The 25,471-nt window shown below is 40.9% G+C and overlaps 1 protein-coding gene across 2 annotated transcripts in view; it reads right to left on the bottom strand.

Annotated features, from left to right (window-relative positions):
* ACLY (ATP citrate lyase) overlaps positions 1 to 25,262 on the bottom strand; it is a 39,537-nt gene extending 14,275 nt beyond the window's left edge. For both annotated transcript variants that reach the window (XM_075278253.1, XM_075278254.1), the window contains exons 1-10: positions 25,155 to 25,262; positions 14,800 to 14,993; positions 11,073 to 11,195; positions 8,146 to 8,208; positions 7,660 to 7,850; positions 6,635 to 6,714; positions 6,393 to 6,523; positions 1,412 to 1,530; positions 233 to 369; positions 14 to 75 (exon numbers count right to left, since the gene is read on the bottom strand). In XM_075278253.1, the coding sequence (XP_075134354.1) occupies positions 14 to 75; positions 233 to 369; positions 1,412 to 1,530; positions 6,393 to 6,523; positions 6,635 to 6,714; positions 7,660 to 7,850; positions 8,146 to 8,208; positions 11,073 to 11,195; positions 14,800 to 14,958 (1,065 nt within the window). In that variant the 5' untranslated portion in view covers positions 14,959 to 14,993; positions 25,155 to 25,262. The remainder of the gene's footprint in view (positions 1 to 13; positions 76 to 232; positions 370 to 1,411; positions 1,531 to 6,392; positions 6,524 to 6,634; positions 6,715 to 7,659; positions 7,851 to 8,145; positions 8,209 to 11,072; positions 11,196 to 14,799; positions 14,994 to 25,154) is intronic.
* Between the last annotated feature and the right edge of the window lie 209 nt (positions 25,263 to 25,471).

Below are 25,471 nucleotides of genomic sequence, written 5' to 3'. Positions count from 1 at the left end.
TCTGACAACTCACCTTGAAAGTTGCTGCAACGTTGGTGAAATTTGCAATACTACCACCAATGATAAGGATTTTACCTAAACAGACATAACACATGGACAGGTATTAATGGATGCTTTATCAAAAACAGAGGATTACAAGGTTCTAACATATTGAGATAGAAAATGTTCAAGGTTTAAGAAGATGCTTGTAGAAGTGAAGAGGATAATCTTGATGCGTTTGACAATTTCTTACCATCAGAATGTTTTTCTCTTGTCATAAGAGACAGGATGGTCTTGGCATAGTCATAGGTCTGTTGCTCACTTGGGGCTCCAGAATACTCCCCATAATTGGCCAGCTCATCCACGCCACCCAGGTCACAGATGGTGTCACTAGTGGACAGAGAAGGCAAAGTCTAAACCACACATCCAAGAAAATGGCCTTTGCTAACATAAAATAAGATCTAGACTAAATGACAATACAGCAATGTGACCACATACAGTGTTGGCCAAAAGTATTGGCACCCCTGCAATTCTGTCAGATAATACTAATTTTCTTCCAGAAAATGATTGCAATCACAAATTCTTTGGTATTATCTTCATTTAATTTGTCTTCAATGGAAAACCACAAAAAGAATTGTCAAAAAGCCAAATTGGATATAATTCCACAGCAAACATAAAAAAGGGGGTGGACAAAAGTATTTGCACCGTTTGAAAAATCATGTGATGCTTCTCTAATTTGTGTAATTAACAGCACCTGTTACTTACCTGAGGCACCTAACAGGTGGTGGCAATAACTAAATCACACTTGCAGCCAGTTGAAATGGATTAAAGTTGACTCAACCTCTGTCCTGTGTCCTTGTGTGTACCACATTGAGCATGGAGAAAAGAAAGAAGACCAAAGAACGGTCTGAGGACTTGAGAAGCAAAATTGTGAGGAAGCATGCGCAATCTCAGGGCTACAAGTCCATCTCCAAAGACCTGAATGTTCCTGTGTCTACCATGTGCAGTGTCATCAAGAAGTTTAAATCCCATGGCACTGTGGCTAACCTCCCTAGATGTGGACGGAAAAGAAAAATTGACGAGAGATTTCAACGCAAGATTGTGCGGATGGTGGATAAAGAACCTCGACTAACATCCAAACAAGTTCAAGCTGCCCTGCAGTCCGAGGGTACAACAGTGTCAACCCGTACTATCCGTCGGAATCTGAATGAAAAGGGACTGTATGGTAGGAGACCCAGGAAGACCCCACTTCTTACTCAGAGACATAAAAACGCCAGGCTGGAGTTTGTGTAAAATGATCAATGATTTTACTTTTTTTTTCATTCTCTTTTGTGTTTTTTCATTGCAAGCAAAATAAATGAAGATATTAATACCAAAGAGTTTGTGCTTGCAATCATTTTTACTATAACAGGTTATATAGAAGCCCAGTTACCTGTACACAACTGAAGCTCCTCCTCCGGCAACCATAGTCCAGATCCTTCCACGGGGGTTCAAAATAGTCAGCTTTAAACTTGCTCCACTCTTGGCATCCAAGTCAGCGATATAAGCTTCCTGTAAGAGTAAGGAATTATCTTGTCAAATGCTTTCCCTTCTTCAACCAAAGATCGGGCTCAGACTAAGCCATGAGAGATTTGCAGAAAGCCATTTGTTATAGTGTGCAGTAACATCTATCACAGGTAAAGGTTTTGTAGCAACAGCTAAAGGAACAGAAATAAGACAAACACAGATCTATGATAAGTTTTATACTTTATAAAATGCTGCTGTACGTCTTATCTTTCAGACGGATAAAGTCAGTTTCTATAGTACTTCTAGTATGTGTAACACTAACATGGGGTTTATGCATGTATACGATGATATTTATTGGAACGGATATGATGAAAATTGCGTCAGAGGCTTCAAACAAAGCCTAAGGCGCAGATATGAAGAGTTAAAACCTAACAGGACTGCAGTGAATGCATACATATAGCATAACTATCGCTACATACTTCTTCAGATGTGTGAGTCTTGAGGTTTATATACCAATTATATGATAAAGGATAAGTGAAATTTCAGGAGAAAGCTGTATATACTGCACAATCCACTGCAACTATTATTTACAATCCTAAACCCCTATTACACAGGCGGATTATTGGGACCAAGTGTTTGTAGGAACATTCATTCCCGATAACTGTCCCAAGTAAACATAATGCCGTTCAGTCAACTAAATGAATGTTTTATAAGATGCTTGACTGTTGGCAGCACATCGCCATGTGTAAGCAGAGATGTGCTGCCACAAAAACTGTAGGCAGGAGCGAATAGGCGATCGTATACACACAAAGGCACAAGTAACCAAAGCTGCCTACACAGTAAGAGGAAGCAGGAGTTGATACACTATCATGTTAAGGACTAAGTACTCATTTTGGACTATTATATAAAGTCTGAATTACCGGTAAGTTACAACTGCTGATTTTTTCTACTGTTCCCCAATTCCTTTTGTTAGAATTATACTGCAGAGATAACTGGTTATCATTTTTGGGAAAAAAAGGGAACACAGCAGCAAGCACTCCGTTCGCCTGCAGCTCCACCACAGGGTTAAACAGCATTGCACAGTTCCCACTGAAAACAGTAAGGGTAGGTTGATGCTGTTCATCTCCCATCCATTTCATTGGGAGACTGATTTTTTTTTTTCTCAGTAGTGGATAAAACCTACTACTGGACTAAAACATCTTACTCAGTGGTTAGCACTGCAGCCTTGCAGCGCTAGAGTCTTGGTGTTCAAATCCCGCCAAGAAAAAAAAACATCTGCAAGGACTTTGTATGTTCTCCTTGTGTTTGCATGGATTTCCATCCCATATTCCAAAAAGACATACTGATAGGGAAAAAATGTACATTGGGAGCTCTATGTGGGCTTACAATCTACATTTAAAAAAAAAACAAAAAACACATCTTTCTGCTGACAACGGGAAAATTTCCATGGCTGGTCCCACTACAATTTGAACTTACGCTAAGCTCTCTATGTAATGCACATACAGTCCTATGAAAAAGTTTGGGCACCCCTATTAATCTTAATCATTTTTAGTTCTAAATATTTTGGTGTTTGCAGCAGCCATTTCAGTTTGATATATCTAATAACTGATGGACACAGTAATATTTCAGGATTGAAATGAGGTTTATTGTACTAACAGAAAATGTGCAATATGCATTAAACCAAAATTTGACCGGTGCAAAAGTATGGGCACCTCAACAGAAAAGTGACATTAATATTTAGTAGATCCTCCTTTTGCAAAGATAACAGCCTCTAGTCGCTTCCTGTAGCTTTTAATCAGTTCCTGGATCCTGGTATTTTGGACAAACAATTCAAGTTCAGTTAAGTTAGATGGTCGCCGAGCATGGACAGCCCGCTTCAAATCATCCCACAGATGTTCAATGATATTCAGGTCTGGGGACTGGGATGGCCATTCCAGAACATTGTAATTGTTCCTCTGCATGAATGCCTGAGGATTTGGAGCGGTGTTTTGGATCATTGTCTTGCTGAAATATCCATCCCCGGCGTAACTTCAACTTCGTCACTGATTCTTGAACATTATTCTCAAGAATCTGCTGATACTGAGTGGAATCCATGCGACTCTCAACTTTAACAAGATTCCCGATGCCGGCATTGGCCACACAGCCCCAAAGCATGATGGAACCTCCACCAAATTTTACAGTGGGTAGCATGTGTTTTTCTTGGAATGCTGTTTCTTTTTGGAAGCCATGCATAACGCCTTTTTTTTATAACCAAACAACTCAATTTTTGTTTCCAAAATGAAGCTGCCTTGTCCAAATGTGCTTTTTCATACCTCAGGCAACTCTATTTGTGGCGTACGTGCAGAAACGGCTTCTTTCTCATCACTCTCCCATACAGCTTCTATTTGTGCAAAGTGCGCTGTATAGTTGACCGATGCACAGTGACACCATCTGCAGCAAGATGATGCTGCAGCTCTTTGGAGGTGGTCTGTGGATTGTCCTTGACTGTTCTCACCATTCTTCTTCTCTGCCTTTCTGATATTTTTCTTGGCCTGCCACTTCTGGGCTTAACAAGAACTGTCCCTGTGGTCTTCCATTTCCTTACTATGTTCCTCACAGTGGAAACTGACAGGTTAAATCTCTGAGACAACGTTTTGTATCCTTCCCCTGAACAACTATGTTGAACAATCTTTGTTTTCAGATCATTTGAGAGCGGGCTGTCCATGTTCGGCGACCATCTAACTTAACTGAACTTGAATTGTTTTGTAGAAAGAAATGGTCCAAAATACCTTCATCCAGGATCCAGGAACTGATTAAAAGCTACAGGAAGCAACTAGAGGCTGTTATCTTTGCAAAAGGAGGATCTACTAAATATTAATGTCACTTTTCTGTTGAGGTGCCCATATTTTTGCACCGGTCAAATCTTGGTTTAATGCATATTGCGCATTTTCTGTTAGTACAATAAACCTCATTTCAATCCTGAAATATTACTGTGTCCATCAGTTATTAGATATATCAAACTGAAATGGCTGCTGCAAACACCAAAATATTTAGAACTAAAAATGATTAATAGGGGTGCCCAAACTTTTTCATAGGACTGTACATACCTGCTCCACTCCACTAACAGATTAGGGTCCCAAATTGGGGGCAACCCTCTGATCCATGATAAACTAAAAACTGCTTTAATGTCTGGTGTTATGTATTTTATAGATCTTTAGCTTTCTAAAAGGTAACAGTGTAAGCACTTTGTATCACTATATAACAAGTACTTTGTATCCTAGCTCATATTACATTATCAGAGTAAAGGTGAATACAATTTATAGATTTAAAGTTTATCCAAATAAAAAGAAATGGTTTTGTAGCATTATAAATGTGTATCATAAATCATTCCAACAGGATAAATGACTGTAGTGTAGCCTTTGGTGCAAACCAGTCCATACATTTGTTATATATATACGATATGACAGGACATTCTTGCAATCTGCAGTCCATGGAGGAAGCTTTAAATCACCTTGAGGCAACCTTGAGGAGACAGACCTCTAGGGAAAAGCACTGTTAAGACTGATTTATTAAAACAAGGAAATTGAGTTAAGCCGGTGTGGTGGGGGCTTGAGGTACACGGCTGCTGGCATCTATACAAAATCTCAAGCTAATGGAATGACTGCAGGGGCATCATTTGTAATTCATAAAATGTCTTTATTACTCAGGCGGAGCTTTCTTGTCCTGCTGTATGGAACAGCGATGACAAAAGGAATAACATTTGACTGCAGATTTATAGGTACACAAAGTACATCCCGTTCCAGTTTTTCTAGGACGTTTACCAAGCAGTGTTCCCATCATTTTCTTAATGCACATTGGTCACAGTCAAGTGAACAAATGGTCTTCTATAAACTATTATTTTAAAATAGGTTTCTACAGTTGTTCCATGCCAATGTCAGTAACTGACTCTTCTGCTCCACTTAAACAGAAATGCTAAACAGGGGTTTCCAAAAGTTGTGGCCATTAACTGGGGACCCCAAAGTCATGTGACTCTGGTAAGCTCATTTCTGGGCAATCATTCATTATCGTCATCTTCCTCCATCCCTCATCCTCCTCCTTCCCTCATCCATCCTCCATCCCTCATCCATCCCCCATCCATCCCCCATCCATCCCCCATCCATCCCCCATCCATCCCCCATCCATCCCCCATCCATCCCTCATCCATCCCTCATCCATCCTCAAAAGAAAAGCAGCTAACCCCTTAATCTGAGGCCTAGATTTACCAAAACAGATGAAAATCTCATAACCCCTTCATCTATTTTTGCCCTTAAGGATCAAGCTTAGTTTTCGTATTACATTTCCATAACTTTTGGACACTTCAATTACAATTGTGTGAGGGTTGTTTTTCTTGCTGGAGATGTGGTATTTTTCCATTGTACCATTTTGAGGTAGCTTATGTTTAACTTTATCAACTCTTTCTGGGAAACAATGGGAATGCAATGGACATTTTACTTGTTATCAGGAAAAAACATTACCTTTATTCTATGGGTTAGTACAAATTGGGGCAATAAAAACTTGACGTATGGAATTTTATTTTGTATTGCTGCATTCTGAGACCCATAACTATTTTCTGTCGGTGTAGTAATACAAGGGTTTGTTTTTTAAGTTGAAGATTTCATTGGTACTATTCTGGGGTACATACAAGGGAATGCAAAACAAAAACACACAGCAAAAATAAAACACCACAACCTCACAATAATTGCATGTTCTTATATTATTATTATTATTTTTTTATGCAATACACAGTGTATAAGTTATGATTGTGGCAGTACCACAAATCTCTAACCACCACTTTATTAAAAAAATCTAGTAAACAGAATGGAAATTATAGAATACTTGTAGATAGAAGGCGGTCATAAGAATAATGGAGTTTCTATTTGTATTCTTACCTCTGGATATGCTTCTCTCCCAAAGGGTGGTGGAAAGTCTACATCTCCCCATTTAGCTTTACAGAGATAGTCAGCTGTGGCATCAATCTTGGCTGCCATATCCAACACATACACGCCATCCTTAGTTACAACTGGAAAATAGAATGGATAAACACAATGAAAACACATCTTTAAGCTGTGGGTAATGCGGTAGTTGATGTGTCTAGAATAGTTAATAGCTCTCATTTAGTGATTGGACTTACCTAAAGGATTGATCTCTAGATAGGTGAAGTAAAGGTCATCGTACAAGTTGAAAAGTCCGGCGATAAAACTTGCAAGGACCCTGCAGTATAGAACAGAAGATGCTAGATGTTAGAGCAATACTAACTCATAACAATACATTCAGCACACTTCTAAATCAGCGCTATATCCTATTCCCCCAGGACCAGAAAGGCTCCAACTGGCCGTACCCCACCAATAAGTAGATAGCAAATCTTGTAAAGTAATAACATATTGCTAAGATGGGACTAAGGGCTCGTTCACATCTGCGCCTGGTCTCCGTTCATGCAGGTTTCCATTTCCTGCACAAAACTGAGCAGGAGACGGAAACCTGCTGGACTCTTTCATACCAATTCATTTGAATGGGTTTGAAAGATATCTGGCCGTGAGCGCCGGTGAGCGTTTTATGCTCTCCGCCGCGAAACCGTTTTTTTTTTAAATCGGACACAGAGTCGGACATGCAGTACTCTGTGTCTGGTTTTAAAAAAACGGTTTCGCGGCGGAGAGCAAAAAATGCTCACCGGCGCACACAGCCGGACCCGGTCTGACAGCTTTCCGTCTTCTGCATGCAGAAGACAGAAAGCTAAGAACAGACTCCGGGTGCTAGTGTAAACCTAGCGTAACCCATTACATGAATTTGAACATTATCTAGGTCTACATGACTGGGCATTTCTAACACTGCAATGAAGTTAAGGTTGGATACATTCTAAAAAAAATACATAACTTGCAGACTAAAAGGTTCAAAATGAGCACTGGAGGGATAATAATCCATTACACAACCACATAACTCTGTGGACCTTCTCAGGAAAATCCATAAATACACAATGAACAATATAGCACTAAGGCCATACCATTACACTCTAGCAAATCTGAAGCCCTGAAGTCAGGTCTAGTGAACAGCATGACGATTGTACGCTTGTGTCCTGAAGAGGTTACAGAATGTACGAAAATACTACAGGACGAAGCGCATGACATTAGGAGCTATATAGGTTAGTATTCTCATACTTACTCCTTCTTATCTGGGTTAACATGAATCAAGAGGTGGTTCTTCACATCTTGTTCGGTCAAACGTTCTCCAACGCCAACAAGTAATTTCTGTGCCTTTGCATCAACATCCCCAACATCAACTCCTCCCTCATGATGGAAGAGCACATAGTCCCCCTCTCGGGCAGCATAGATGCAAACATAGAACTCCTCTTCCTGTCCACAAAACAAAGCATGCTATAAAGTTGCAATAAGTCTATATGCAAATAAATATATCAAAAAATATAAATATATTATATTAAAATGTATAATACCACTACATAAATATACCTATAAATGTATAAAGTAAATACTTTATTATTACAATTTTTAAATTACACTAATCGCAATGAGGAAGTCCTACTTATGAACCCCAAAGAAGTCTTGTGGACCCCATTTGAAAGGCGTAATGGTCGCCAAAGCGAAGTGTCAGATCAACGACACATTGGATTAATAGGAACGTTGTACGCACCTGCTTATGTGGAACAAATGGCTCAATCAGGAAGTTCTTGAGAATCCCCTTAGCTTTGGCAATCTGAGGAAAACATGAAGCATAGGTAAGAAAAAAATAAAAAGTGGGATTATTGACTGAAAGAAACAAACTGATTTCACCTCATTCAATAAATTGCTGAACTTCAGAAAAAAAAGTCAGTAATATGATTAAGTCAAATATTTTACGAAAGGACGTGGCTTATTCCATCACAAAATAGCCTATAGAAATAATAGGTACCGTACAAGCCCTTATAAATGCTGCTTTACATTCATAGTATTCGTATTGTGATTTACAGGTTACAATATTGAGGTGGTGACCGGGTTATACATGAAAACTTCTCAGTTGTTGTTGTTGTTAGTGGCCATATCACAGATTTCCCTTTGGCAGGTGCTTCTTCTATCATCTTTAATATTGCCTCCCCCTCCTCTGCTATTTATAAATTCAATCAGGCACTTGTTTGTTTCTTAGCACAGTGTTCTGGATCATCCAGCGTTCTGACAGCAGGCAGCCAATCAATCTTCAAGAGCCGGGCTACATTTCTTACCGGGGATACATCCTACTAATTGGACATTTTGACAGCTGAAAACAAGTGGATCCAGATATTACAGACACTGCTAAGTCATTTTTCTAAGGATTGATCTAGCTAGTCAACACAGAAAAAGATGAACGATTCAGGTTTTTTTAATCAACTTAAAAGGGAAACTTTAACCACTATCACCAATCCACCAAGTTCTTAGCATCTGTTAATAGAGGTCGCTCCACTCCAGTGCAGTTGGAATTTTCTCTATAGCCCCCCACCATTCCTGAACAACAAGTGTAGTTCGTTTTGATGCCTGATGTGCCATTTAAGCTCTTTAATGACAGAAGGGCGGTGTCAGACAGGGGCATTATGCAGAGCACCAATTAGAGGCAGCCCAGAATCACACCCTTTGTCTGCTCCTGTTTGGCACCGCCTTCCAGACACTACAGAGACTAAACAGCATATCAGGTACCAAAACTAACAGCATTGCTCAGGAATGGTGAGGGCTAGAAAAACAATTCCAACTGTGCCAGAATCAGCAGTGCAACATCTATTAATTGATGGTAAGAGCTGAACTTGTTGGAAGTGGTGAAAGGTCCTCTCTAAGCCTCAGCTTAGCTTTGCGGCATTGCCATAAATTGGTGAAATTTTCTAATGAATTGTTAATGGCCACGACTTCTTACTGTTGAAAAGCAGTTTTTGCAGGTTAACTGCATAGCCATAAAGAGTCAATTTGAAAACTGCACCAATCTCCAGTAAAATGACATGTCACAGCTTTGGCCCACATTGTAGCTGCGACTGCCAACCATGGATTAGAAGTCAAACTAATTTGGAAGAAATATTGCACATACATAACTTGTGGAATTATTACACTAGCTTTGTGATCATCATAAACAGATTTTAGAACTCAAATATTCACATGCATCTACCTACACTCTACAGTCAGACATGTTATTCAGAATACTAAGTAAAGAGTTAGAGGAGGAGTAGTAGTAATAGGAGTAGTAGATGTTACAGGAAACCTGTCAGAATGATTTGGGACACTAAACCACACACATGTTCGTATAGGCTAGGGGTTTAGCACCCCAATAGTTACTCCATCTGTGCCTGCATTAAAAAAAACCTTTATACCCGCCCAGCAGCAGTACTCCCATTGCCTGCATAGTACTTCAGTGAAGTCAGGGTAATACACTTTAGATTCAGTGCACATGCGCCAGGCCTCAGACTCATGCGCAGTGAGGATATGCTGTACATTTCCAAAAAAGAGCAATGAGACTACCGGTAATCATTAGGTAAATTTAAAAAAAACAGAAGCGGCTTCAGACAGCTTACAACAGAGATATTTCATATGAACCTGGGGGGAACCCGACACCCGAATAATCAGCTGTGTGAAGAGGCAGATTCCACTTCACAGGTCAGTGACGTCATGTGGCCATCCTGCAACTTTGTACTATTGAAATAAATGGGACCAAGAACACTTGCTATACAATGTACAGTGCTACAACACTGGGGAGCATTTCTCAATCCAAGTCTGACACTTTTCTGTCTACATTTGCGCCGCAATTCATAGCGCACAATATTTACGACATAATTATGGACGTTGTGCACCAGAAAGAAATTAAAAAAACAACAGGCTGGACACTTTTAAAAACTGTTCACCAGAATTGGCCTAGTTTGGAAGGGTTTCACTTTACGACACATTTATGAAACAGAAAAGAACAAATATGGTGCGTATTTCCTGTGCAAAGCAGACCAAGTTTAAAACGGTGTCAAGAATTTACGACAATTTACTTTGTGCAGCAAAAATTCCTGTCGTGCGCCACATATTTGTTTCAATAAGCGAGAGAGGTTGTGTCTGCCTATATTATGCCAAGAACAGTAGGGTCTTTCATGCATGTGTCAAATATTTGTTCCTTACAGCCAGCAAGTTAAGATTTTTGTTTACAGATTTTGTCTACATTTTTGCAACAAATATTTGTCTCATGGTGAGAATTTGGTAGCCTTTAGAAACACTCCATATTTATGAAGGCATGTATGTATGACAGATTCATAAATATGTCTAAAACTATGAATGCAAAGATAGACAGTACTGATAAATGAGCCCCATCGTGACTTGCATGCAGCAATGAAGTCACAGAGAACGTCTTGGTACCAGAGGATTGGTTAGGGTGCCCATGTCTGACCCCCAGTAATCTGATCCTGGAAAAAACCCTTTAACAATATAGCAACAAATACAACTACTTTGCAATACATCATGCCTATAACTTGTGATAAGAATACCAATATCTAAATAAATGACCATTTCACCATTGCACATAGCTCTGGGCTTGGTTTAATAGACTATACACACACCACAATGTGTTCAATCAAAAGAACAGATACTTACAGTGGTTTCATGTCCCAGCCGTGGTTTTAACCAACTCTTCACTTGGTCCAAGTTTAGGTTGACACCAACAAGGCCGAGCTTTCCACGACGTTTGATGAGCTGGTCTGGTTTAACCACCAACGGCTGAAAGACAGAAGTAACAAAAATTCATTGAAAAGGGCACACCTACTAAAAGATCACCAATACCGAAAGTGAATTAGGATGAAAAATAAATAAATAAAAGCGTGACTTTTTTTTTTTTCTTTTTTGACAGCAACAGCATCCTTTACGGTGTCATTCCGAACACTCAGTGCTTTTCTATTAGTGGACACATGAACAGAGGTTTTGTAGAGAATAGAAGCTTTTGCCACTACCTTTGGTTTCTTTCAGGATTGCCTTTCGTGCTCTTGAAGTAATCTTAATAGCGCGCTGAGTAGCAACAATCATAATTAATTTCCTTTTGTGGCCATTTTGTCTATCCTTATATTGATATGTGCCCAGGTCTTTAGCAATGCTTTTCTCTACAACATGTCTGTGGTCTTCTGGACGTGGTTTGCCTTGAGGTATAATACACACTAACCAATCTTGCATGAAAAGAAACTATTTATTTGCCTTTACTTTAAGGGCGCCTTCACATGGCTCATTTAGACACATATACATGTGTCCGAGCGCGGCACTTCAAAACAGAGCCCTTTGATTTCAATGGAAGTGCGTGTATAGGGTAAGAAATTGTAAAACCCACAGTTGGAGTTACATCTCCTTAATAGAACCACCTTTTTCCAATTAGCTCTTGGGGAAATCAAGAACGCAGAAGTTGACTTACTTTTTCACCCTGCAATATGGAGATTTACTCAGTAGAGGAATTTATTATGTTTATTAAAACTCAAATTTCTTACCCTAGTTCGAATAAAATCCTCAACTGGAGCGATTTGCCCCTAAATTACTAAGAGGCTTGCTCTCTTATCTTACTACTCTCTCTTCTCTCTTCCTCTATGATTGTGGTATGTCTTATTTTCCTTCTTTGTCTCCTTTCTTTTGTCTCTACTACCCTGTTTTACTTTCCCCCTTCTTCCTCTTCCTTCCCACACCTTTTCTACTCCCTCTCTTGACCTCTGACTCCCTCCTTCGCTCTGGCTTGATAATAGCCCCTTATTAGACGCAAGTCTGCAGAATGACACAGATAGTGTTTGGACGCCTTGTATCTCATTACTCACTAGTTGAAACATTGTTGATGTTTATGGTTTATTAACCATTTATTATGTTTATGTCTCTCTTCCTTTTGGATATTTGTCCTTTCATACAATTTGCAGTGATTGATAATTAGATTGGTGATATCCTGATATTTTCTGTTCTGTTCTTTTACAAATGTCATGTAAAAAACCAAATAAATGTCGATTCAAAAAAAAAAAAAAAAATTACTAAGAGGCTTCAGCTTCTGAAATTTGAGGGCACTACAGAGCGCCAGTGAAGAACTGATGAAATATTTCATGTATAACTCGTGTCAGTTTTCTAGATTCAGTTACATTTGTTGAGCCGAGGCATCCCTTCGCTAGCTATACACCAAACTAATGTTTGCAAAAATTGCAGCACCGAACAAAAAATGTGGTGTCTCTTTGGCACAAGAAAGGGCCATGAGCAAAGAGATGCCACACTTTTCTGCCTATGAACATCACAGGATGCGCATAGGGCAAGTACTCTGGACAGCACCCAGGCTCAGTGGATAGCACCATTGACTTGTAGTACGTGAATCCAACCAAGGACAACACCTCTATGTTCCAGATCATTTCATACTGTAAGTATGAGTAAGTGAATGAGCTAGTCATCATCCTGGTTTTTACTCCACCAATAAATATATAGTCATCTCCTTAAAGTTTCACTTAATACATTATTCATATTACACAGAAGAGAGCTCCAGCTATCGTGATGGCTAATAAAATGACAGTCATACTGCATAGCAGAGAAGGGTGGGAACACCAAGACCTTTCTTATTTAGTCAGAAATGACTGTACGTCATAACAGTGCCAGACTCCCAGGGTTCCCTGCAGCACTGCATTAACTAGATTAACACTCGCATGATTAGATATTGCTCAATGATTTGGGCTCTGGCCAGACTGCAAATGGACACAGTGCAGATACAGAGATTAAATGATGGCACTTGGCTGTCATTTATCTACATTAAGGACTTCAGCATTCAGCGCTTTGGAGAATCGTGTTTTGGAAGCAGATTATTTTGTTCTTATGGGAAAAGGTCAAAAATTACAGAATTTCTTTTTTTCAAGGTTAGCGTGAGATAACATTTTAGACTTTTCCTAATTCGAGTAAATTGTATACATAAAATAAGAACAAGGACAGAAGAAAAAGATAAACTGATAACAGAGCAGAAAGGAAAATACACAGAGCCGCTCAATAACTTGCCAGCTAATGGTTCAGCATTAGACAATGTATGTAGTTTCCAGTTATCCCAGGTAACTGGCACAATTTCATAAACCAGCATAGCCAGTTAACCAAGGATAATACGAGTACTATTAACTTTCAGAGTAAGTCAAACACTCCTCAGGCTATTCACCAAAACAGAATGCTCATTTAAGGGGGCTCTTTCATTGGGAAACGTCATTTTGAGATAAGCACATCCTTGCATATCCTTTAGAAAGGCTATTTCACACCTTTGTATGTAAATTGTCTCTGGATTTTGAAAAAGTCTGTATTTATTCATATGCTAATTAGCTTCTCTGTGCACTGGAAGTCGCACCGTGCACTCCTCTCTGATATTCCCTATGTGTATTGTAAGCCGATGGCTGGTCAGATCATGGAAGGGGTGTTGTACATCTCACCCAGACTACTCAGGTGGGTGAGATGAGAAACTCCAGAAAGAATGGTTCTCAGCAGATAACTTCTGTCTGCTGAGTGTTATTTCAAACTTCTGTTCATTGGGCTGGATTTTTAGGAATGGCAGGTAGGTTGGTAGAGGGACCTTTCATTCCACCCCCCTCCAGTCCACACTTTGTGGATGTTCTTGTAGCAACTCAGCTGCTGAGAGTTCTCCTCATCAAGGAGGTTTAAAAAGTTGCTCCGGCAGCAACATTTTAGCAGAGCTTGGCTGAAGAGCCAACAGAGAGGTCATATTTTTGGAGCTGTGTCCTGAATGATTCTACTGGCTTTTGATTTCTGTTATTCTAGGTGAGGTAACCTATTCTATGTTTAGTTAGAGCTTAGCCGGGTAGGTATTTATTATTATTATTTTTGTATTGTTTCCTTTTGTTGCTGTACTACCTTTTTGAGTGAAAATAAAACTCTACCTTTGTTTTGGACTAAAGAATCTGGACTTTTGTGCCTACGCCACCCCATTTAACAACCCCAGACCCTGATAGTATGTTTAGCAGAGGCTGCTGTGCGGATGACTCATCTCTGCTATACATACACAAAGAGCAGACTGTGATCACAGACACTTCTGAGTGCACTGAGAAGCTAATTAGCATATGAATACAAACAGACATTCAAAATCTACCGAGGAGATTTACATACAAAAGGTACATGTGAAATAGCCTTTCTAAAGGCTATGCAAGGATGTGCTTAGCTAAAAATGACGTTTCCCAATGATAGAGCCCCTTTAAAGGAGTCTGTAGCCAGGATGCAGCATACAAAAAAAAAAAAATTATATATATATATATATATATATATATATATATATATATATATATATAAAATGTACTGACCTAATGGTGCCTGGGATTTTACCAGGCACGCTTACCTCTGTGAGAAGCCATGGATGGTCCTGAACAAGTCTATCCCAGTCAGTGTCATAGGTCACTTGGGCATACTTGAAGCGGTTCTGCACTGCAGCAGTAGTACAGATGTATTTGTACAAGAATTCTTTTCCGGTCTGCTCAGAGATCGCTTTTGCTGACATGGTTCTGCCGGACAGTTATGACTGGTAGTCTACAACTGGTAAAGAAAAAGAACAGTCAACGGTAAATAACGTACATGCAGAGTCACCGCATTTAACATTTGTTAGTTTCAACCATTTTAGGATGTTTCCATTTGTGTTGCCCGCGATTCGGCCTGAAGGCACACCCTTCTCCGGACTAGGCCCATTCATTGGGCCTAATCTAGAGCGGAGCGTGCAGCTGGATGCTGATGCACTGCACCGGCTTTCAGTCACAGCAAACCAGCTTTTGGATTGGAACCTGAGGCAGAGGCCGCCTCAGGTCCCGATCCAAAAAAACTACGTGTGAACTTACCCTTATAGGCTGAGCTGACACAGAGTTTTTTGGTCAGGAATGAGTCTCAAAATCACCCTCCAAAAAAAACCTTCCCAATAGAACTCTATTGGTAGGCTTTTTTTGGAGACTAATTTTGAGGCGGATTCCTGACCAAATTCCTGACCAAAAAAAACTTTGTGTCAACTCAGCCTTACTATTTTGCCAAGGAGTCCTGTTAAGACTTACCGGTAAGCTGCTTTAGACCCAGAAATCCTGATCCAAATTAAATACACCTATGGATCACCAAGCTCAGCTTCTACCTCACTATCATATGCTGATCTTGCATATTGCAGAAGAAATCACCTGACAGGTTCACTTTAAACCTCTCCACCTCCGCTATAAACATTTGCAGCTCAAGGGATTAAACTTGCCACAGTCTCAGAACTGAACAGAGTTGCCTTGTTCTTGTGCAAATTCTATGGCCTGTAATAACAGTGCCCTCCCTGTACATCCAGCCGCCTGGAAAACATGATGAACCCAGCTCAGAAGTGATGAAGATTTGCATCAGATATGAGTAATCTAATAAGGGAATGAAGCAAAAAGCTCCGGGCTGGGACCACAGAAGTCCTACAAATTCCATGAAGTAAGATTATAACAGAACGTGCAAGCATGAGAAAAACAAAGTATGGGAATTCTATGGTTTGGAGGAGACTACAACGTTAGATGAACACCAACACATGATAGGTTCCACTGTTTCACCAATTGTGAAAAACGCAGTTCTTCCCATGAATCAATAGTTTGTCGAACCTCCTTTAGATGAATAACTTAAAATATTGGTTTTCTATGACTTTTGGGACAATCTTCTTTACAACTTTGATTCACTTCTTGAGGTTTGTGGGCATTAGTTTATGCTCGGTTCTCTTAAGGTCCCATCACAATTGGATTGAGGCTTGCACTTTGACTGGACCATTGAAGTCCGTTGCTCATATCCTATGACGGACTTCAATATTAGTATTTTGAAAGTAGCCTCAATTTGTAAGGTTGTGTTGTTCATCTACGGTTATATTTATATAATTGTAAGACCTTTTAAGACTTTTTTTTTTTATCCCGATATGTAAAACTACAAAATTAGTTTTTTTCTTATGGCTGTATATATGACTAGCCAACCCCCACCAACCCCCCACCCACACACTTTTCTTTCAATATATAGATAAGATTTACAGTACTGTAATGCCAAGCCTGTTGACATCTATACATAAATCAATTATCTAGGTTAATATTAAACCCAGCATTGTTTGCTGTATCCACTGTAATATTTGGCTTCAGTAAAAGATCAGCAATTTCTAAGTTAATGGCTATTCCTACCTACAGAAATGATCTAAAGTAAATACACTTGAATTTTAGGAACTGTCCAGCCAGTGACCAGCAGCAGATAAGCACTGATGGTTACAGCTTTTCCGCATAAGTCAACAATATATACAAAGAAAAAGATATGAGAAAAGACCTATTCTGATAAGATATTACACATGCAGATTTATACTATTTAGATGGACACTGCACGATAAAAAAAACAAAACTGTCAGCTAGGAGGCCTGCAAGTCGGAAAAGCATTCAGGCTTAGGCTGAGTTCTCATCTACATTGTCGATTCCAATTTTCGTTTCTGTCATCGGAAGAGAGAACCAAAAATGATGGAGAGACAGATTCATCTCCTGACAGATGCCAATAGCACACGAAGGTCCCACTTATGATGGGGTCTGTCGAATTCCATTATAGCGTCCTCAGTTTTACTGGGGGTAAAAAAATTAAAAAAAAGCACCTCATGCTGAGCTATTATTTCCAGAACACATTACTAATCTGTAAGAGAGGCCCCAACATAGGCACGCAGAGGTGAATTCATCCTGAGAGATCACATTACAGAGAAGAGCTACAGGGAGTGTGTGAGAGGCATGTACACACTCACCCCCATTCATACACACACACACACACACACACACACACCCTGTTGTTTATGTACTACAGTAGAAGAGGCCATCACAAACCACTGCTTGACTCAGACCTGACCTGATAAGGTTGCGGGGACGGTGCGTAACGTCACCACCTAGCACCATGCATCTATATCTACCTGCCCCAGAGGCGGCCCAAAAATTACAGTCTACTGACTATTGCTGCTCTCAAGTAATCAATCACTTAAAGAGGTTTTCTTTAGTAACATTCTGGTGATTGAAGTGTGTGTAAACACGAAACGGTCGTTGCTTGGTCTGCCATATTCTCCCTATATGTACTGAATTTTTATTGAAGATGGAATGAAGTCGTGTTTTGCTGTGGTGAGTGCCCTGCCATTTATTTCTATATTTTGCCTTGATGTTATGTCAGTATCCACACAGTGAGCACCACCTAACTCATTGAGAGCAGCAGTCTTCATCCCATGGACTACCATTACTCCTTCTTGTTTTTCTGTTAATTGCAGAAAACGTCTTAGTCTGAACAGTAGTGCCACTTCACTCCTTTTTTGCCAAGATCAAAACTGTGTCTCAAAATTTCCAGTGCAAGTGAAACAGTAGTGCATATCAGTGACCATGTAGAAGTGAACAGAGCAATGGCCATACATGCCCGCTAATACTCAATTCACAAAGGGGACTTGGAAAACCATCAGAAAGCGTGGTTTTCCCAAGGCTGTTCCTAAAGATTCAGTGCGCTGTGAGCTTTCCCAGTTAGCACTGATATCTCCAGAACTGGGGCCCATATCAGTCTCAGTATCATATCTCAAAAACCACACAACTACATCCCCTGCAACACTTGTATTGTCGACACTCCTATGATGGGCAGACAGTATAGCAATGCCATGGCAGAAAAGTGACATACAAAACCCTCTCTGCACCTGCACAGTTACTGCCAGATAAAAAGATTGGCAGGTTCATGGAGATCAAACACAACAACACTTCTCCCCAGCCAGAGGAATGTCACATACGCTACAGTCGTGAGTGGAATTTATAGCAGAGAACTAGGTGCAGGCTATTGTTAAAGGGGTGTTCTAGATTCAGTAAATAAATTAGGTTTTTGCATAAGAAAAGAAAATTACACAGTTACCATATGCTATAGATCCTCACGATCTCTACAATACAGATGATATCTAAAAAAAAAAAAAAAAGTGCTTAGCAACTTTCATTGCAATTATCATCTTGTACTGATGAAGAGTTGTAGCCTGTATTATAGCTCACAGCTGCATTCACATTTCTGCAGGCTTCAGAGCACAAATCTGCCAGTATTCCCTGCTGGCTCAGGAAAAGTAAAACAATGCAAGTTACTCCTATTTTTTCCCCATGCAAAGATGCAAATAGGCTTCATTATAGTGGCATCAATGCCACTATAGGGCCGGATAAGCATTTACGTTTCTTGAACATACAATCAACGTGACTTTTTGGACACAAAACACCTACAGGTCCTTATGGCCCGCTGGTTTAGGTACCACATACCCCTATCCTAACAATCTAGCCTCCATTAAAAATAAAAAGCCTTTATACTTAACTAGAGACAAGACCAGTGCCACTTACCTGAAAAGGGGGCAGGGCCCTCGTCCCTACCAAATTTACTATAAGTTACGCCAAGAGATGACTGGGGAAGTGTACCGCAACCGGAGTATACTGTCCCTCAGGTGCACAGCGCAGCGGAGGGTACGCCTCATTTACGAGGAATGCCAGCCTTCATAAATATGCCCCATTGGGTCCAGTAAAATGAGCCAATAAAACTGACTGGCTAGTTGCCGAAGAGTCTCAATTTCTTAGCTCACTACATTTGAAGTAGCACAGTGTCTCTCTGGTCAATGTTAGAAGGCATTCTGAATATCCCAACAGTAAGCTTAGGTTCCCATGCGTTGGGCTCCGATGCAGAGGGTTAAAAAAAAACAAAAAAAAAAACAAAAAAAAAAAACCTTTTTTTGTGTCGAACTTCCTTTGCTAAGTGGTGCAGGTATCCGGATGCTCCACCATTTATGCTGGTTTACATCTCAAAGTCCATGGTAGCTACATTGCAAATGGTACGTCCTGCAGAGATCCAGCCAAACTCTAAACCTGGCATGTTATAAGTATGAAGAGTTAAAATTAGAAGTAAATTACTGCAAGAAATCAATCTAGACCAAAGCTAGGGAGATTCACCAATGAAATGAGCAGAACATCTCCTTAGGTTCTTGCAAGACAAAATTTCTAGAAACAGTTACAGAATCTGGAGATCAAGGAAGTAAAAAGTAAACTGAAATCTAAAAATCTGCAACCAATTTTTCTGCAATTTTGCAATTTTGAAGACAGCGCTGATAGTCCAGGACATGGGTGGAGGCAGAAGAGCAATTAGGGTTTTAAAAGATCAAAAAGAGGCATAGAAATAGCGGAGGATGTAACAAGAAGACGTGTTACGCCTTGTAGTAGGGGGTATTCTGAACTAGAAGATATTAAAGAATATATATGAGGAAAGGTTTAAAGGGATTCTACCATTAAAATCAAATTTTTTCTCGTTGACACGTAGGAATAACCTTAAGAAAGGCTATTCTTCTCCTACCTTTAGAAGTCTTCTCCACGCCGCCGTTCAGTATAAATCCCGGTTTTCGTCGGTGTGCAAAGGAGTTCTCTTGCAGCACTGGGGGCATCCCCAATGCTGCGATAGAACTCTCCAGCGACGCCTCCATCTTCTTCTGGAACGGCCTCTTCTTCCAGCGCTGGCGGTCAAACTTCTAGACCTCAGGCAGAGCAGACTGCGCATGCCCACAGGCTACAAGAAAATGGCTTCTTACTTATTCTGTAAGCGGCCATTTTTCTTGTGGCCTGTGGGCATGAGCAGTCGTCTCTGCCCGAGGCCTACAAGTTTGACCGCCAGCACCGGAAGAAGACATGTGAAGAGCTCGTTCCAGAAGAAGATGGAGGCGTGGCTGGAGAGTTCTCTCGCAGCATTGGGGATGCCCTCATTGCTGTTAGAGTGCTGGGGCCTGCCCCCAGTGCTGCATGAAAACTCCTCTGCATACCGACGAAAATCGGGATTTATACCAAACAGTGACGCGGATAAGACATCTAAAGGTAGGAGAAGAATAGCCTTTCTTAAGGCTATTCTGACGTGTTAGGGAGGAAAAAAAAAAAAAAAAAAAAAAAAAAGGTATCCAATGATAGGATCCCTTTATTACTGCATAGCACAAAATATGACTGCCTGGAATGATTATGTAATAAAAGAATGCCTTCAGACCAGCATCACACTCCCTGACACACCTTGTGACCTAAAAATTATGTCAGAAATACGTGCACAACAGCTTACCACTTATGTGGCCTAGATACTTATTATAGGCACCAAGGTGGTGACCAACCTAATAGAGTGAAGGTCTCCTTGTTCCTCTAAAAGACCAAACACAAACAAGAGTGATTTTCTAGAATATGTATTAACAACATGTATCAATCATGTTACTAAGACAAAAAAACACAGAGGAAGAAAGCTTTAAGAATCAGATAAGTAAAGCAGAAGTTAAGAAGTGTTTCGACAAAACTAGGTAGAAGTTGAACTCAAGAAGCTAAGGATTAGGAGAACAATGGAAAATAAGCAGACCTTGCCTGTACTGTAGAACAACACAATCAGCTTTCTGGTCCTCAGCTACTATAGCTTACAAGTTAGGACCCTTCCCCATCACAATGAGGAGATCCATTTTCTGAATAATTTTTTAGGAATTTCAGAGCGTGACAAAGTGTGATTTCTTGACCGCCAGCCCTCAGCCTTATTAATTAGGATGCAGACAGTTAGCCGAGATTATTGGTCAATTAGTCATAAACGCGACTATGACCTTATCAGGCTCACCCTGCTATTATATAATGCCCGTTGCTCTCATCCATCACAGGATGTGAGCAATGAACATTAAATGACATATGTATGAGGAGTCCCCTCCACTGGATGTCTCACTGCATTCAATCCAATGTAGAAAACATGATTGAAGTTTTCTTCAGTCACATTTTTTACCTTTCTGACAGAAAGTAAAGTTGTGCATGCAAGACTTTTTCTTCTGTTACAAAAGTAAACAAACACAACAGAAGACAGCGCCCGTCATGTTGTTCACATTAGAGTCAATGGGAATGGAAGGAGTGGCTCTGTCGCATTACTCTGCTGCAGTAATGTACATTGCTGTCATCCTATGACCGATAACATCAGTAGCAGGTCAGTTTGCAGTGTTTTGTTTTTTTTGTTTTTTGTTTTTTTTTGAGACCGCATTAGAATTACATTTGTTCTGTTCACACGGTGCAGTGCTGCGTGGTGTCTGCTGCTCCTGTGGTGTTGTGCCCATGGGGTGGCGCGGCCCAGAGCCTGGGGGCTTGGTCTGGTGGCAGGGGCATTGCTGGACCACTAGGTCGCTCGCCCTGTGGGCACTGTGTTGCAGTTGTAGCGGTTGCTGTGCAGCGCCGCGCCCAGTAGAGTAGGGACCCACTATAAAGAGGTCGCTGTGAAGTGGCTAGTGGACTTATGCACATTGATCAATACGTATACTGAGAACCTCATGTTCGGTATTGTAAAATTTGCTGAGAAGCACAAGATCAACGTATAAGACCGGGATGTGCGGGCCATGTCTTTCTCTTTTTGCACATATTAGAATTACATTTACTCATCCACTTTGCTGCTTTGGTACACTGTAGTAAATAAGCCTCCAGCAAGTCCACAGCAGCTAATCTGCTGTGACTATGTCCCATAGAAATATAGCAGTAGGCTGGGGCACCACAGGACGTAGATGTCATGATTTGCCCACAGCGTTTCAGTCACAGCATTTTACAGTCAGGGCAAAGTGTATGAGATTCTAGCGAATACTATGCCCACTTTGCGTTAAAAACTGCGGAGCGGATATGCCGTGATTTCCAAAACCGCTGCAGTTCTGGAAAATGTGCATGTCAATTATACCTACAGAAACTACAGCGGTTTGCCTATAGGTATAATTGAAACAGAAAGTCCGCAGAGGAAACCTCTGCAAATTTTCTGTCTGAAGCGCTGCAGGAAGAACCACGATGTGTTGTTGCGGTTTTTCCCACAGCGCTTTTTTGCTGTGGGACGCCGCTTGGGGCCTTAGCCTTAAAGAGTCTTCCAACACCAGCAACACAAGTCTGCACCTTAAAGAAGACCTTTCATGTCCTTGGGCACATGCGGTGTAATACACCATTAGAAAACCAACAGTGCACTGAATTCAGTGCACTATCGGCTTTCCAGTTATGTGCCCCTGGTGAAGAGCTATCGGTGACATTACCGTAGCTCTTCAGTGTCAGAAGGGAGTTTCTGACAGTCTGTAAGGAACGTCCCTCCTGACAGTAGAGTCAATAGCGCTGTACTGTCAGAGGGGGCGTTCCTTACCGCCCAGCAATGACACTGAGTGATGAGGAAAGCCTCCCCACGTCTCCTGACAATACTCGTCCATAGACTAGCACTGGGGGGACATTCCTCACTGCTCAGCGTCATAGCTGGCTGATAAGGAATGCCCCCTCTGACAGTACAGAGCTATGGACTCTACTATCAGAAACGCCCTTCTGACACTAAAGAGCTACGGTAATGGCTTCACCAGGGGAACATAACAGGAAAGCCGATAAAGTGCTGAATTCAGTGCACTGTCAGCTTTCTAGCGGTGTATTACACTGCATGTGCCCAAGGACATGAAAGATTCTCTTTAAAGGAATTTTACTATGAAAATGATTCAACCCCTAGTGCTAGGATGGGGGAGAAATTGGCGACCAGTGTGGGTCCGACTACCAAGACCCCCATTGATCCTAAGAACAAGGGTATTTTACCCCAGTCATGAATGTAGTGGTGGACAAGGGATGTGGATATTTACAGTGGTCCCACTATAAAACAAATTCGTTTTACTGTTGTTCTTGGGACAAGTGGGTGACCCACAATCAAAAAATAATAATTTGCGTGGTATAGCCCCTTTAAGGGGCTATCCAAATTCATACAGTGAGGTCATATTGTTATATTCAAATTGGTGAAGAACCAACTCCCAGGCTACATCCTCTTCAGAGTTCTGTCGTGCAAGAAGAAGCTTTGTAAATAGATACAATGCTAATATAACGCTATAACCTCTTTGGAATATGGACCGTGCAAAGCCAGCAGTCAGATCCCACCAGTTACATTGTGATTTGATTTGACCCTGAGATTGAAAAAAAAACATTTACAGGGATCAATTCTGGAAAAATCAGTATCCACACTATTGCTACAATTGCTCAACATCTCTCAGGATGACATTTCTTGAACACCGAAAGGGCACAGTTTTGATAGTGGGAAAGAATTTCATTAGCCGCCAACTACAATGATGTGTACTGAAGGAGCTCGACTTCCTTCACTGTAAATGACTCGGGGCAGTGATAAATTGAGCTCAACACTGGTCAAACCTGAATTTTCAGGTTTCTGTTTAGCTATATTTTTAAAAGTGTCTGTCATTTGAGTCGTCCCCCTTAACTGAAAGAATCTGCTAAATAAAGAAAAAAAACACAAGGAGGCAAGTGCTTCTCATCTCCCTAAAAACACAAATAAGGAACACTTTAAGATGCTATTATACATTGTGCTTTTATCCGCATGAATGCATACTTTTTTTTTTCAGAATCATATGTGCTTTGCATTTTTGATCCGTGTTTGTCAGTGCTCAATTTCCTGGCAACTAGAATTGACAGTCAGAGCAGACTCGGGGTCACAAGGTGATGGCATTCACTCACATTGATGAAGGAGTTGCAGGGGAACATGGCAATGTAAAGCTCTAGCTAAGCATCCAGGGCACGTCAGTGTGCACTATGCTGGACCCTCATTTTACATAAAGAATGCACTGTCTTATAGTGGCAAGACAGGACTTGATCCCATAGAGGGAAAAGAAATACAACTATCAAAGGAGTCCAATGGGCTACAAAAGAGGACCAGCGTGACACACGGTAACCCAACAACAAGTTACACGTCGAGCTCAAATTACAGACTGGGAGAGCGCTAACACACCCCTAGGTCCACACATCATCTTGTTATTACTCACAATCTACACGTCCGTACAGAACGTCACACTGCACTATGGCCAGTCACTATACACACAAACCATACATAGAAGTAACTAAACAGATAAAGGTACTACTATACTAACATATAGTACAAATACTATACTAACACACTGCACACGGAGCTAGATAAACAATACAGATATCTATATGATCTCACATGGATTACAACAGACACCACGTGGGAGTAGAGGAAGACTGTGGACTGCAGTATTCATTGCCTTACTCATGATCAAATAATCTGATACTTACATGTAGTGAGAGTAAAGAGGAAACCATATGAAAATACAGATCACTGGCCTATAGTTAGTGAGATATAAGCACAATACATAGATCTATAATGAATAGATCTAAGCAATAAGAGAATAGTGAGTTATATTTACTAGAGCTCAGGGGATATGAGGAGTATCACAATGTAACACCGCTCAGCATCCCCTAAACATCCAGATCCCTATGTGTAGTGTCAGAGCTCCAGCCTTCACTGATAGGGACTAGGCTCAGAAATCAGTGACAACTGCGATCAGCATCCCATCTACCACTGCAAGTATGATATGGGAGTGGGAGTGGGGGGTACATTGAGGATACAGCTGCCTACAAGAAAAGAAGTTATACTAATCTGCAAAATGTCAATTAGAGGCAATGGCAAGCATCATGGCCAGTATTGTACAGTGATGGGCATGTGGGCACAATAGACCTAAGTATACATAGTAGCAGTAGAGCCATATAAAGAAGGCAGACATTAGTAGGTGTGGAGGACCATGACCTGACAGTGTCAGCTATACTCTGCACAGGAGAGCTATCTATTCACCCATGCCCTAACACAATGACTGTGGTCCTGTCAGCTAAGCCTGTAGCCCGTGACTGCAGCACTCACCCGGCTCTGGTGTCCTGTCTCTAGATGTCTGGCAGCTCCTTCTCCTTTTGTTGCTGCCTATGAGCCCCCTCTTCTTACCACTGCCTCTCCTCACCATCTGCTGACATGGGTACATCACTAAGGAAGCCTCCTATTGGCTCTGCCTGCATCACGTGTACAGCATGTCAACACTCGACAAATCAGGCCCCAACGGCGCGCTAGACTGGCACCGCCCCCGTACACGTCATCTAGAGGCCGCAAAGGCGCTTGGGAGATGTAGTCTGTGTGTACTCGCAGCATAGAACAGAATAGGCATGGAGTGTAGTGAATGAAGTGGC

The sequence above is a fragment of the Leptodactylus fuscus genome, chromosome 6, assembly GCF_031893055.1.
Source record: "Leptodactylus fuscus isolate aLepFus1 chromosome 6, aLepFus1.hap2, whole genome shotgun sequence".
NCBI lineage: Eukaryota > Metazoa > Chordata > Amphibia > Anura > Leptodactylidae > Leptodactylus > Leptodactylus fuscus.
Note: the sequence above shows the minus strand (reverse complement) of the source record. Positions and strands in the feature narration are given on the sequence as shown.